Source organism: Squalius cephalus (assembly GCF_949319135.1).
Source record: "Squalius cephalus genome assembly, chromosome: 16".
In the NCBI taxonomy this organism is placed as follows: Eukaryota; Metazoa; Chordata; class Actinopteri; order Cypriniformes; family Leuciscidae; genus Squalius; species Squalius cephalus.
Window position 1 is genome coordinate 12,199,650 of NC_137137.1, and position 15,853 is coordinate 12,215,502.

At 36.6% G+C, this 15,853-nt stretch overlaps 1 protein-coding gene across 4 annotated transcripts in view; it reads right to left on the reverse strand.

Moving 5' to 3' along the window:
• Nucleotides 1-15,853, reverse strand: part of nphp4 (nephronophthisis 4) — a 160,809-nt gene that overhangs the window by 52,514 nt on the left and 92,442 nt on the right. For all 4 annotated transcript variants that reach the window (XM_079896120.1, XM_079896121.1, XM_079896119.1 and 1 more), the window contains 2 exons: nt 12,427-12,597; nt 9,526-9,655 (listed from right to left, as the gene is read on the reverse strand). In XM_079896120.1, the coding sequence (XP_079752246.1) occupies nt 9,526-9,655; nt 12,427-12,597 (301 nt within the window). The remainder of the gene's footprint in view (nt 1-9,525; nt 9,656-12,426; nt 12,598-15,853) is intronic.

Here is a 15,853-nt window from a genome sequence, read left to right on the forward strand (position 1 = left end):
CCCAGAATAACATCAGTCTCTAAAAAGCATCCAAAGAATTGTTTTTATCTAATGATTCATGTTATTAAAAATGCACATGACCACATCGTATAGGTGTGTATAGGTGTACAGCTTCAATTGGCCACCTACTCACCTGTCAATAAAAAATAAAATAAAAATAAAATAAAAAAACATGGGCTTGAAGCTTAAGGCTTTGAAAGGACTAAAAATTATTTGATGCAGCAACTATCTGACTATTTTGAGATAAATAGGGTGATTTTTTACTTCTTTTGATTTTGTGCTTTATTAACACAGAAGAACACTCTCTTAATAAGTGATGTACACCACTGTACAAAAGTTTGGGGTCTGTACGTTTTTGTTTTTTTTTTGGGGGGGGGGGGGGTTTACATTTTTGAAGGATGTGTCATTGCTCACCAAGGCTGCATCTATTTGACCAAATACAGTAAAACTGTGAAATATTACAATTTAAAATATCTGTTCTATATTTTAATATTTTTTTAAAATGTAATTTATTTATTAAAAATTACATGAATAAAAAGTTCAAAAGAATTTTTAAAAATGTTTCATATTTGTAAAAATGTAAAATCTTTACTGACCCTTATTAATTTAACGCGTCACAAGAGACATACATTACTAACCTTGTGTAACTGCCGATCATCTCATCTGAACACCTGTGATCGGATCACCCCAGGCGGATGTTAATAGTGGGTGTAAACACGGTCAGAGTATGAGGAAGCTCAATGACAGATTCTCATTTGCAGTGACTGCTGCGCATTTGTGCTCCTTCATCTGATCTAAACCTCTTTAAACACAATTACCAGATGCTTGGATGAGAAGGTCATAAGTTGCCTTATGTTAAACCAGACACTTTTTATGACTCACTCTTGTTTTTGGTAACTGATTTTTATAAGATAAGCGCCTGACAACAGTGAAATCCTATGAGTGTTTTGAAATTGGACTCTTGGGACTTGACACCAACAGAAATGATGCAACACTGACAGAATGTGCTAAACCATCTGTGCTCAACATAGAACATAGGGGAACAAATAAGTGCACATAAATCAGTCCTCCTTTAAAATTTAAAGTAAAGCCATAACCTATCACAAAAGTCCATATCTCTTTTAAAAATTACATATTATATGGTTTCCAATTCCAAGGAGTAGCTCTCTAATGTTCTGGCTTTTTATTGAATGTGAGACTCTTGACATGTCCATCCATTTAGTGTGAAACCCCTGGTTAACTGGCCTGAAGGGGCTTGCGCTTAAGGCTATTGTGACTTCCAAAAACCCTGACTGAGTAAATGTTCTGGATGGATTTTTATTTAAGGAGAACATCCTCTCAGCCACCCTGGTGTGCTTTGTCAGCTGGATCACCTTCCTGTCTAGAACAACAGATATTAAACCAACCTGATGGTTTTCCAGTTTGTGAAGGGAACATTAATAATTAATATCTCTATTAATCAGAGGGATCTAATGAGAGACTCTAATTAACCAAGGGACAATACTATAGAAATTAAACTTGGATATATTTTAGAGTAGTCATAGTCAATGTGCTGCTCGTATAGCAGTATATATTTACTGTCCTCTGAAAATAACTCAACATACAGCCATTATTGTCAAAATAGCTGGCAGCAAAAGTGAGTACACCCTAAGTGATAATAGCTGTACGTCGTTTAACCATGCAAAGCCACAAGTCATATTCATCATGTTCATGTTTTTGTCTGCTTGACAGGACCATACAAATTTGGGTATCTTGTATTAAAACAATTCAAATTTGTGCTTTGAGTGCAATTCTCTCATACTGACCACTGGATGTTCAACATGGCACCTCATGGCAAAAAACTCCCTAAGGATTTGAGAATTTGAGTTGTTGCTCTCCACAAAGTTGACCTAGGTTACAAGAAGATTGGTAACACCCTGAAACTGAGTTACAGTACAGGCCAGGGTCATACAGAGGTTTTCCAAGACGGGTTCCACTCGTAACAGGCCTCGCAAGAGTCAATCAAAGAAGTTGAGTCCTCGTGTTGTGCATCCGGTGCAGAAGCTGGCTTCAAAAAACTGATGCATGAGTGCTGCCAGCATTGCTTTAGATATTGCAGAAGCGGAAGGTCAGCTTGTCAGTGCTCAGGCTCAGTGCTTACACTGCAACAAGTCGGTTTGCATGGCCGTCGTCCCAGAAGGAAGCCTCTTCTGAAGCTGGCTCACAAGAAAGCCCGCAAACAGTTTGCTGAAAGCAACCTGTCCAAGAGCATGAATTACTGGAACCATGTCCTGTGGTCTGATGAGACTAAGATAAACTTGTTTGGCTCAGATGGTGTCCAGCATGTGTGGCGATGCCCTGGTGAGGAGTACCAAGAAAATTGTGTCTTGCCTACAGTCAAGCATGGTGGTGGTAGCATCATGGTCTGGGGCTGCACGAGTGCTGCTGGTACTGGGGAGCTGCGCTTCATTGAGGGAAACATGGAGTCCAATATGTACTGTGACATTCTGAAGCAGAACATGATGCCCTCCCTTCAGAAACTGGGCCGAACGGCATGATAACGACCCCAAACACACTGCCAAGATGACAACTGCCTTGCTGAGAAAGCTGAAGGTGTAGTATGCTGAAGAATGTCTCCAGACCTGAACCCTATTGAGCACCTGTGGGGCATCCTCAAGCGGAAGGTGGAGAAGAACCATGCATCTAACATCCAACAGCTCCATGATGTCATTATGGAGGAGTGGAAGAGGATCCCAGCAACAACCTGTGCAGCTCTGGTGAATTCCATGGCCAGGAGGATTAAGGAAGTGCAAGATAACAATCGTGCTCACACAAAATATTGACACTTTGGACAGTTTTGACATGTTCACTTAGGGTCACTCACTTTTGTTGCCAGCTACTTTAACAAAATGGCTGTATGTTGAGTTATTTTCAGAGGACAGTAAATATATACTGCTGTACAAGCAGCACAATGACTACTCTAAAATATTTCCCAGTTTAATTTCTATAGTATTGTCCCTTGAGAAGATCTACTAAAATGTTTGCTGAAATGTGAGGGGTGTACTCACTTTTGTAACATACTATATATATATATAATTTTTTTTTTTTTTGTGAAAACCTCAAATTCAACCAAAATAGTCCAAAAACCAAATATATATATATGACTATTTTGGTTGAATTTGAGGTTTTCACAAAAATTAGTTCATTAAGCCCTTGTCTAGCGATCCCAATGCTCCAAATAGCAATTAAACATCTTAAAGTGTTTTTATTTTTAAGTTTTCTGAGATGAGTACCTTTCCCTTGTGCATGAAAATTGACGTTTTAATCAGCTCGCTTCTCGACGACTGGTCCTTCCCCTCAGCACAAGTTTGGTATCGTTTTGAAGTGCAGCATTCCAACTTTGTGAATATTCACAGCGAATTCTCGATGACATGAGTCTGAACCAGTGAAATGTGATTTTCAAACTCATGCTGATGTAAACAAAACTATCTTACTCGTGCTAACTGACAGATCCGAAGCGTGCGCACAAAGACAGCTCAGAAAGTGCGATCCCGTTATACACATATACGCAGAATTACAGTTTTTCAAAATATCTGTCTTGGCGAGTATTCAAGCAAACCTTCTCTGTTATGTCTTAAGTTAACATTTGGTTAACAAAAAAACATTATTATGTTTATATTATCACTGAGGAAAACAGTTCCACAACATTTTTGTGAAAACCGTGATTAATTTTTTCAGGATATTTTGATGAATAGAATGTTCAAAAGAACAATATCTATTTGAAATGAAAACCTTTTTGTAATTTTATTCATGTCTTTACTTTCACTGTTGATATATTTAACGCATCCTTGCTGAATAAAAGTATTTAATACCAAAACTTTTGAACAGTAATCTATCCATATAAAATTCATATCGCCCTAACACTAGTATGGAAACTTAAACAAGTATCCATACTAGACTTTTTGATCATTATTTTCCTGTTTATCACTATAAAGCTGCAACAATATGTATCGTATAAAGTGCTATATAAATAAAGGTGACTTGATTTGACTTGACAAGCTACAGAATATTCTTAAATATTCATAAATGAATGACATGCGTTCTCTGAACGACACTAAAATAACATCATCTATATACATGATTGCACATTCTGTACAGTCTCTGTACTGGAACAGTCACAGAGGACATTCAGAGATGTGTCTGCGTGTGTGGTGGCGTTTCCTTGCTGAGTGAAGGTGACCACACTGTTGAGTGACAACAAGTCTCTCAGTCATGCCTCCGTCTGATGCTCAATCTGTTTCAGCTGCATGTGTGAACTCATCACCCCATCCAACACTCTTCCTCTCTCTATTTCACTCACTTTCCGACACCCTCCCCTCTCATTTACACTTCCTCTCCTTTCTTCACACCCTCCTGCATGTGTAACTTTCACTCTCACCTTTTTAATCAAATTTTGATTTTTTTTTTCAAACTCTGCAATATATTTCTTCTCATTAATCCTCAAATGACAGAACAGAGAAGAGAAAGACAAGTGATGACCAATTATCTCATATCTTGCTCTCTTTCTGACAGCAAAAAGCATTCAGAAATCACATCACAAATAACATCAAACACTGCATTAAAAAAAATTAAACACACATATTTACAGTTTGATCGGCAGCATCAGCTACTTCTAAGTTATTAGAAACAGAAATGAGATCTCCTGAGACAGAACCAATCAAATCTTGATTGACTTCCTGCGTAATACGGACGGACAGGCTGCCACATCGGCAGTGATTCACACGGGCTAATCGAACTGCTGACATGTGCACTTCGAAAACAGCCCTCATAAATACGCATGGGTGTTCTCACTGCCATGCATTCATTATAAATCACGCATTTGTAAAAACTGTGCACAATTGGCTAAAGGGCAGAATCACAGGCGATCTTTTTGCGTTTGATCAGTGTTCATTGGTAGTAGATAGAACAACCAACATCAAAGAGAGAAATGAACACATTCTGATCATCGTTGCCCATGCTCTGCACCCTTTTCTTGAGATCCAGCTCTTTGACAGTCAACACATCAAAACAACGTACATTTCTGCTGTAAAGAAATGAGATAAGTTGAAAAGGTAGATGCTGACTTCATGAAATATTAATAGATTTGTTTTTAATCATTTAAAGGCAAAGCCTTTAAGCCTTTTTGACATTAAAATACCATATTAATAAGCAAAGTAATCTATGCCATCTGAATGGTAACTGGTAAAGTTGGGGGGCTATGTTAACGTCAAGTCAAGTCAAATAACCTTTATATACATAGCGCTTTATTCAATACAGATTGTTTCAAAGCAGCTTTAATGCAATAAACAGAAAAATATCAGTGTTAAAGAGTCATGAAACCCCGTTTCAGCATTTGTTCTCTGCATTGAATATATACAGTATACAAACATGCTGTTAACTTTTGAGTCTTATTTGGCGTTTTTAAAGCCGTTTGATTGGCTATAGGGCCAGGGACACATAGTCTCATTAATAATTATGAGACAGATGAGTCACCAATGTATATGTTACAAGAAAACATCACATCCTGTGACGTTGACACAAAGGTTAATTTAAACCCGGAAGTTGAAAATAGTGCAAAAAGGTTTAAACTGAACAAGCCTTCTCCTACAATCAAAACTAACAGATGGAAACATTAGCCGCTTTCCGACCAAGTAGTTACAGGAACTTAGTTCTAGGAACTGTCCACTTCTAAACAGTTCTATGAACTACTCTCTCCCAAACTCAGTTTTGCTGTTTGCGTTCGCACTGGCCAAGTGGCCATAGGAACTGGTAGGAGGGGTAAGGGAGTGACGCAAGCAGGGCGACTTTTATTTTGACGGAGCGACGGACCTTTATTTTGACGGCGCTGAGAACGGCAGAGCAAACAATGCTCGCATTCTCTGTGTTCATTAGTTAGCGATCTGTCTAACAGTACTGTTTAACATGTTATTAGATAGAATTGTTATAGAAAGTACACAGTATATGAAAAAAAAAGTTATTAGCCTATGCCGTGTGGTTGATGTCCAGTGTTGCTAGCTGAGCAGAAATACATAATCATGTTTGGCTTGGTCCCCTCAAAGTTGTGTTGGATTTTCTCTTCAGCATAAAGGTTTAGAGGCCCATCTATCACTGTTTTCCATGTTTGTATCTAGTTTTTGGAGTAAATATATAGGCTATAATCTGTGTGTTTACATATAGCTGTTTTAAAAATGGCAGGTGCTGGTGTTTGGCGTGCGTTCGGTACACTAACGTCACGGGTAGTTCCTATAGTGCTGGTTTAGACCCTACTCTGAAGTAGGAGCTAAATTAGTTCCTCCAAATGGAGTTCCTAGAACTAAAGTCGTTCCTAGTCGGCGTGTTCGCACCGCAGGTACATACGGGTACTTTAGCCAATAGTTCTAGGAACTGTGAAAAGGTTCCTCCGGTCGGAAAGCGGCTTTGACTTCTATAATGTTCAACACACAAAACTCAAGTTAAAATCTCAGAAAATTTGGTTTAGGGTTTCATGAACCTTTAATGTTGTAGAGTTCTTCAATTATGAAATGAATAAAATTTCAGTTGTAATGCAGCTCTAAAAAGACAAGTGTGTCATTCAACTCAATTTGGTTCAGTGTTGAGTTATTTAGTTAATGGTTAAATAACAATATCAATGTTGCAAAGTTCATCAGTCATTAAACAAACTCAGTTCAACTATAAGACGCTCTATAGACGACAATAGTGTCATTGTTCAGCTCAGGTCAGTTCAGTGTTGATTCAGTTCAGTTCAATAATAGTGCAAAGTTCATGGACTGATCAGCAATAAGCTGCTCTACAGAAGACAACAGTGTCGCTATTCAGCACAGGTCACTTCAATGTTGATTCAATTGAATTGACATGTTGCTGAGTTCATCAATTATGAAACAAATTCAAATCAGCTATAAAGCAGCTCTACAGAAGACTAAATGTCATTATTTGGCTCAATTTAATTCTGTTTTGATCTACGCTACGTTAATACTAATGAAGAAATCTCATAGACAGAATAAGAGATAGAAAGATGATAAGGCATTTGAAGATTCATGCATGTAGGGAGTCCATGCCTCAGAAAAGAGAGATAGAAAAATGACAGACTTGGCAGAGTGCCTGGGCCTCAGGCCACAAGCTTCAGCCCTCTTTGCCCAAGAAGGTACAGCTCAAGTGAAGAGGAGTTAAAAAAAGCAAGAGTGAAAGAAGACAGCAAGCATATGTTGCTGTCTTCTTTCATTCTGCCCTTGACTATATGAGTTGGCAAAACCTGAGAGATTCAAATTGACCAGAGCACATTTCACCCGCACAGCACTGCAGAAGTCGTGCTGGTGGGTCAGACCCCCAACCTCCAAACATCTCACCCACCATGAGCTGATTTCTATCTGAAACTGTGAAATGAGTGATATGCAAAAACTCCTTTTAATTGGAAGGCAGAGATTGTGACGGAGAAGTAATTAGTAGTAATTAATGTCGTAATTATTTCCCCCTAACATATTAGGGGTGATTCACTTGGGCATGGCGATTATTTTTCAAACTATTCAGGATCAAATCCACAACAATTCATTTCAGAATTTTTACATTATACACAATTCTGTTTATGGGAAAACAGTACATAATACTTGACAGTCAAGGACAAAAAGACTGAATAAGCTTTATTAAAATATGTTTAAATATATAATACAATACTTTTTAAATAAAATATTACTTAAAGCTGTAGTCTACGATGTTGAAAATCAGTCGAGAAAGCCTGAGACAGTTGTGAAGTTTTAAAAAACTCATCCCGCCCCTCCACACACACCCCCCTCCCTTCTGTGCTACCTGATCCCTCCCACCGGGAAACGACCTAAACAACGTCACTCAGTCAAGCTGTGATCACCGGTAGTAAACATTGGCGCATCTTGTTCAAATTCCGATCGGCTCGAACAGAAACTGAATATATACTGAAATATATTCAAGCACTTCAAGAAATAATCACTTTGACCCGTGATAGGCGATGCTAAACGGCTAACATTCCAATGCCGACCGGCAGCATAAGCATGTTGTCAGACTGATAAAAAGCTATTATGTAACACCTCACACCATAAAAGTAAAAAATAAATGCTTACCTGCTCAACAAAAAGTCAGCCGTGTCAGCGTCGTTTTTTTTTTTGGTTTGTTTTTTCTCCATTGCTGAGCTGATGCTACTTTGCTAGCTACCATAGACTGTCAGCTGCTTGCCCGCGAAATTTCATGACGCAGGAGGGGGGCGGGGTGGGGTGCGGTGGGGTGGAGACGCGAGCGTCAAGAGGAGCGGGGGATTGGATGAGAGCAGTTGACCAATGTAAGCTGTCCGGCCGGACAGCTTACATTGGTCAACTTCTCTGCAGCTGTACACCCAATAGAGTGAATGGATTTTTTTCATTCTTTTTTCTCTTCATATTGTTAGGACTGTACTGTAGAACCATAACCAGCATCTAAACGAGGTTATTAATAATGAACAATCTTTGAAATCGTAGACCATAGCTTTAATATATGTCTACTCTATTTACAACATTGAAAATAAACTCTTTCGAGTCAAAGTAGACATATTTTAGGGCTTTTGTGCAGAACGTACAAGTATTTTATTCCTGTGATGCAAAGCTGAATTTTCAGCAGCCATTGCCCCAGTCTTCAGTGTCACATGATCCTTCAGAAATAATTTGCTGCTCATGATATTTGTTTTCAGGATTCTTTGATGAATAGAAAGTTCAAAACAACAGCATTTATTTTTAAATAGAATTTTTTTTTTATAGCATTATAAATGTCTTTGCTGTCACTTTTCATCAATTTAAAGGAATAGTTCACCCCAAAATGAAAATTATTCCATAATTTACTCACCCTCAAGCCATCCAAAGTATGACTTTCTTTTTTCAGCCAAACACGATCGGAGTTATACTAAAAAATATCATGGCTCTTCTAAGCTTTATAATGGCATTGAATAGTGCCCGAGTTTTTTAAGCTCTAAAAAGCACATCCATCCATCATGAAAATCTTGCTGACTCCAGACTTTTGAATGGTATTGTATGCCCGGTGAAGAATCTAAATTTAAGAACTTTTGGAGGATCTTCTTATTGTTAACCTCCTATTTACGTAAAGCCAGGAAACAACCTGTTTTGTGCATCATTAGATGGACAGGTATGACACTCCAAAGGATTTTTTTGACAACAACTCAACCAACACAGCTGAGCAATCTGAAGCTTTACATGCTTATTTGCACTGCACATTTAAATAGTCAGTAAAGAGACAACAAAAAAAGTATATTCTTTAAATATAACTTTTTTTTAAATAGCTTTAAAACGCCTGTATTTCTGTGACTAATGCAAGACAATTGTCTGGATATTTGGCAGCAATGAATGCAGACCTTCCACTGAGAGCAATGTTTAATTTCTGTGTAGTCTCTTTGATTACCTCTCAGGCTGGGGCATCACACAGCCTTGTAAATCCGCACAAGGCGCAAATGAAAGGTCTCACATCTGAGCAGAAAAACAACAGTAAACCTTAACTCACCTTGGGATGCTGAAAGTAACTTCTTAGGTGGCGACGTTTCCCGGTGGCTCACTTTTAATGTCGTGCTGCAAGGAGCTCCTTCCACACCAGATGAAAACTTGAACTTGATGACACATTTTCCTGAATTTGTCTGTGAGAAAATAGCAAAACTTTCTTTCAAGGGACTGTACTCATGAATGTTTACCAGATGTTAAGTACTTTGTTTATTTTCTCTCAACTGTTCAACCTAGTTTAGCCTAGTTTAAACAATTCAATCTCTTTTTCATTCCTAATTAAAACCAAAGTGTGTCATTTTTTTCAACATTTAAATACTTTCTTCATAACTATAAATAAGCCATCTGAAGACTGATAGCTCCCGACCAGCCCAGCACAGCAAAATGGTCTCATCCAATGGCGTTAGTTTGGGGTGGAGGGTATTTTAAAGGTCACACACTTGACCTTTAAATAACCTCTTTGCTAATGTATGACATAAACATAACCTTCAGCTCAATGTAATTGGTCTTCATACTTCCACACAAACCCAAGCAAGCAGGTAGTATGACCTCTAGAGTGTGAAATCCTCACAAATTCAGTCTAAATTTATTCATCATCACTGATGGAGCACTTTGTGTAACTATATGGCCTGGGAAAGTTGCCATGGTGAAAGAGCTGCAGCCCACACTTTCCTAATCATGTTAATCGACTTTAATATGATATTAGTACAATTGAGGAGACAGCTAACAGGCTAATAAAACAGTTATGATGGTTCTAGCGGTTAGTCTCAGTGAGGACAACATGGACACATTGTTGAGCTGCCTGGGTGTCTGGGTTAGTTTCAGATAATGAAGAATATCATGTAATAATTTCATTCACGACTGATTAGACTAAGTGCTGAAATGAGCTGGATATTAAGATCTAGTTGCCAGGGTCTAGTAGGTCTCAACTTTTTTTTATACAAAAAGTGCCATTTTCAAATTAGAGTAATTACTATATGTTACTATGTACAATAAAATTTTAGATGCAAATGTATTATTTATTAGTTTATTATATTTATTTATTATATTACAACATGCATTTATTATTTATTAGTTATCTTTTGATAGATTGTATTCACTGAGGTCAGTGTTGGATCAGTTCTGGATTTACACTTTATTTCAAATGTAAAACACAGTAACTAATAATAGCTAAACCTATTGGATTTTTTCTTATTTTTCACAATGTTGCTCTTCTATAAAACGCTTTATTCTGAAAGCAAAATGCATTAAGAAAAGTAAGCCAAATTAAACATTTCAGCTCAATCATGCAGCGCTTTCCGCTTGGCACGTTTCATCACACTTTTACAGTGTTTAGCTTCCCATTCAGCTTATGACCGAATAAAACAAAACAATCTGTGTGACGCTGAAGGATTACTGCAAGAAGTAGCTTGGCATGCAGATGCCAGTGAAACAAACATATACACTATTGTTCAAAAGTTTGGGGTCAGAAGTTTGTTTTTAAGAAATTAATGCCTAAACTCATCAAGAACACATTAAATTGATCAAAAATGACAGTAAAAGGCATTTAGAATATTACAAAAGATTTCTATTTTAAATAAATACTGTTCTTTTGAGCTTTCTATTCACCAAACAATCCTGAACAAATATCACAAGTTTCCACAAATATATGAGCCAACACAACTGTTTTCAACATTGATGATGATAAGAAATATTACTTGAGCACAAAATCAGCATATTAGAATGATTTCGGAAGGATCATGTGACACTGACGACTGGAGTAATGGCTGCTAAAAATTCAGCTTTGCCATCACAAAAATAAAATACCATTTAAATAGAAAACAGTTTTAAATATTACAAACATGTAAAACAAAAGCAGAATTAAATTGAGATAATGACAATATTACTACTGACCCCACACATTTGAACGGTAGTGTATATATATATATATATGTATATATATATATATATGTGTATATATATATATATATATATATATATATATATATATATATATATATATATATATATATATATATATATAGAGATCACAACATGTAATTATTGCTCATTGTCTATAGATCACAACATGTAATTATTGCTCATTGTCTCTGCTAAAATGAATACATGACATTAGCTAACTGCATGATCTGTATTGCCTTAAGGTTCTTGCACACTAAGTCCGAAATTTTCGTATGCGTTTTTTCGTAATCGTCATTCGGTGGCTCTGAATAGTCAAAACACCTCTCCAAGTGCTTTCTACGGATGCGAAAAACGCAGAAAATCAAACCTGATCAGAATTTTTTTATGACAGACGAAAGTTTCTGAGGCAGTGTCCAAATGTGATTGATACAGCGTGAGGTCGTATTTATTTTTTAACGTGCGAAAATTTCGGACGAAAAATTCAAACTCAGTGTGCAAGGACCTTTAGAACTGTACATTTCTGCCATTTGGACATTACTTTGACAGTCACCTCTCATAACAATCACTCTTAATTTATAATGAAGAATATATATGAAGGTAGTAGTAGTGTGTGTGTGTGTGTGTGTGTGTGTTATTTAAATAACTATTTAAATAACTCATAAAATCTCTCTCTTATTACTCACATGACAATTATTACTGACCTCTGATGTTAGAACTATGACTTGCATGAGTTTCCACAAATGTTGTCCTCATGAGTAATATAAGCCAACTACTCTTATTTAGTCTTCCTTCTTAATCAGTACCATTAATGCCACAATAGAGTCGTATTTCTTTATGCACTATACTCTTAATGTATAATTACATAATTAGTCTGCCACCATTAATTTAATTGCAACCTTCTGATTAGAGGCATTGCATAAGGACTCTAAAACAGCCTGCATGGGAGTGGCACATTGTGTGATATTACTATTATTCCAGTGTGTGTTTGTATGTGTTCAATCATTACCTGCTGTGTGCTTGCAGAGTAGACCATGACACCCCAAGGGTTGGGGAGAGCACCGCCCTGCAAGTTGAGGCACACGTTCTCTCCGGAGGCCTCAGGATCCGAAAACAGACTCCAAGCACACCAACGCACACACTGCATAAACGCTGCTCTGTGCACAGCTGTGGATGTCATCTAGCAGGGGAAAAGTGAGAAAGAAACAAAGAAAGAGACAATTTTTCTTTCAGTTTGTCCCCGAATAGTACCGTGTGATGTTTCAAATCATCAGAACAGGGTGTCACTCATTGAACATGACTTACTTGGTTAGAAAGATATGTTAGAGTCATGATTGCTTGACATAAACCAAGATTAAGCATTCTTTTTGGGGGGCTAATGTAGACATAAAATGTCAATTAAACCACTTAAATATAAAACATTATTTTATAGATTATTATTAGATTTTATATTTTTATATGTTATTATCATTAATATATTTTATACACTAATAATAATAATAATAAAAATAAACATTAAATTTTATTTATAATAATAATAATAACAACAATATTAACAACAAATAAATAACAACAAAGATTAAAATATATTTATATAATGCTTAATTCAATTATCACTGGTATTCATTTTTTACCAAAGAAACAGACAAGCAATTGGACAGTGATTTCTTATTTGGAAACTGTGCTGCCTGAAACAATTTCCAGAATGAAACATTAGCAGCCATAATCACACAGATGAGAACATGTCATGCTTTTATCTCACAACATGTACACATCTGACAAGTACACAAACTAAGCAAATAGAGTGATATAAACTAAAATAAAAATGATAAAGAGAGGAAAAAAAGGGAGAACTGAGCCTCCTCTCGGCTTAGCTACGATCCCTTGGGATCAGGCATTAAAGTCAATCAATAAATGAGCTGGTCAGGCTCAGCTCACCATAATTAATCATGATAGAAAAAGAGCGAGGGAAAGAAGGAATTAATCAGCCCCCCTTTCTCTCCCTCCCACCTCCCTCTGAGGTTTGATGTATCTGGCCAGTGATATATAGGCTGTATGGTAAATACTCTCCAGTTCAGCAAAGAGCCTTAATACAAGAGCTTTATCTCTCTCACAGAGATGTATTTCACACTTCACAGGATGAGAGAGAGAGAGAGAGAGAGAGAGAGAGAGAGAGAGAGAGAGAGAGAGAGAGAGAGAGAGAGAGAGAGAGAGAGAGAGAGAGAGAGAGAGAGAGAGAGAGAGAGAGAGAGAGAGAGAGAGAGAGAGAGAGAGAGAGAGAGAGAGAGAGAGAGAGAGAGAGAGAGAGAGAGAGAGAGAGAGAGAGAGAGAGAGATTTACCATCACCTTTAGCGATAGGGACAACAGTCCCTCAGTCTCAGACCCACTATGGCACAATCGGCCTTGCGTACAAATGTCACAAATTCACAAACTCAATTATGATCATTCAAAAGAAACCTTGTTCTCAGACAAAGCACAGTAATTTCCTGCAGACAAAATACTAAATAAAATTGAATATAGAACAGACTGTTATATTTAATTTTAATATTAAAATATAAAATTATATTGTATTAGAATTAATCTATTTTATTACATTTTAAAAATAACATTTTGAATATTTAAATTTAATATTGTCAAATGCAAATACTGTACTATGACTGTAATATAATCCTGTAGTATAATACACAATACAGTCATTTAATTCATTTAAATATGTAAAGGTATCATTAAAAATATAAACTATTATATATATTTATATTATTTTGATCATTATATTTATATTATTAGCATTAGTAGCAGTAGCAGCAGGAGTATTTTAGTAATATAATATAATATAATATAATATAATATAATATAATAGTGAAAATCTGAGATTCAAAACTCTAATTTTGCATTATGCTAATTTTGAAATATTTAAGATTCTGCACAATTTTTCAAACAGATTTGTGATATTTATATTCATGTGAACTCGAAGCTCGAGTGCTGCTTTTATTAAAGCAAAAATAACTGATATGCACTCTTACATTACTGACACCTGGTGTGGTACATAACATATGCTGGGATATTAACTGGTAACTATATTTCTAAATAAAGCACAGGAAACTCTTTCTAATACCATTCTATTCATAAAGGTGTAGACTCCGCACAGAGCTCATTTTCCACGAAGGAGACAATTCTTTCAAATCCTTACATAATCCTTAGAACAGTTCAGATATTTAAACTGAAGTTCCCCAGCTTTTGCTCAACCTAACATGGTCTGAAGATGGAAATAATCGCTGCTACATAATTTACCCAGAATTCTTCTTGTCAGCTCCCAAGCTCCCATCTCGCTGGAGTCAACACAATTTCATTCTGGAGCGTTTCCCGCTCTGAGAAAGGTTTTGAGGAGATTGATGCTGAATCTCTCTCTGGAGATGACTGAGTAGAATTATGTCTTTTATATAACACATTAATTGCAATCATTCCTGGCCATTGATCGAAAAACCAGAATGGCATGGATATACAGCCGCAACATCAACGCTCAGGAATACATAATTTATATACACATTACAATACATATTCTATTTTTAAGTCACAATACGTACATCCGAGTGTAACAGATTATCGAAAAAGGGGGAAAAAAAGTAGGGTGGGGACTTGGTTCTATACATGGGTTGTTGATTGGATTTTAAGATGAGGGAGTTGCAATCAAGAGTGGAGGCAGATGAACTTGAGCTTGCAGAGGCAGGTTTGACCTTATGAATGGAAAAGTCCTGCATATATCACCAGCGAGAAGACTGTCGTTTTGATTAAACATTATGCCAAAACAAAAAATTGAAATTGTTCGAATAAGATGCACAGATTTATTGTTCAAAATAAGATGCATTATTGACAGGGTGAATTTTATTTCATGCCAACTTTAAAACTACAGAAGGTGGAATGCAATGCAGAGTGTCGAAGTTCAGAGCAAACAAAGACAGCAATGTGAATATGGCCTCAATCTTAATAAGATTCAGGAGGTTTTCAAACTTATTTGCATGTAACTTAAGTTATAACTTAAGAGACCTGTGAGATGAAAAATCAAGAATAAATTACAATCAATCAAACAATTATCATATATAAAGCAATAGAGCTGAAGCTGTGGACTTTGAAAAGAACAGTGATGAAACCCTCACAACTCTAGTAGTAAAACAAAGAGGTATTGCACATGATTTCAACACTGAGACATGAACACAAGCCGTCATAAGTAACTGTTTAAAATGGCAGAAAACTCAAATGTGCCCAGACAGTAACAAAGGAATGACATGGCACCCAAGTCAGCAATGATCATAAAACAGCATAATGTCCTTTACCCTCAGCTTCCACACAATAAATCAAAGCAGGGCAGAGTCACAGCCAGCTCTGAGAACACATTGATAACTGGTGGTTTTGGTAACAAGCTGAGCTATTAAAGTGCC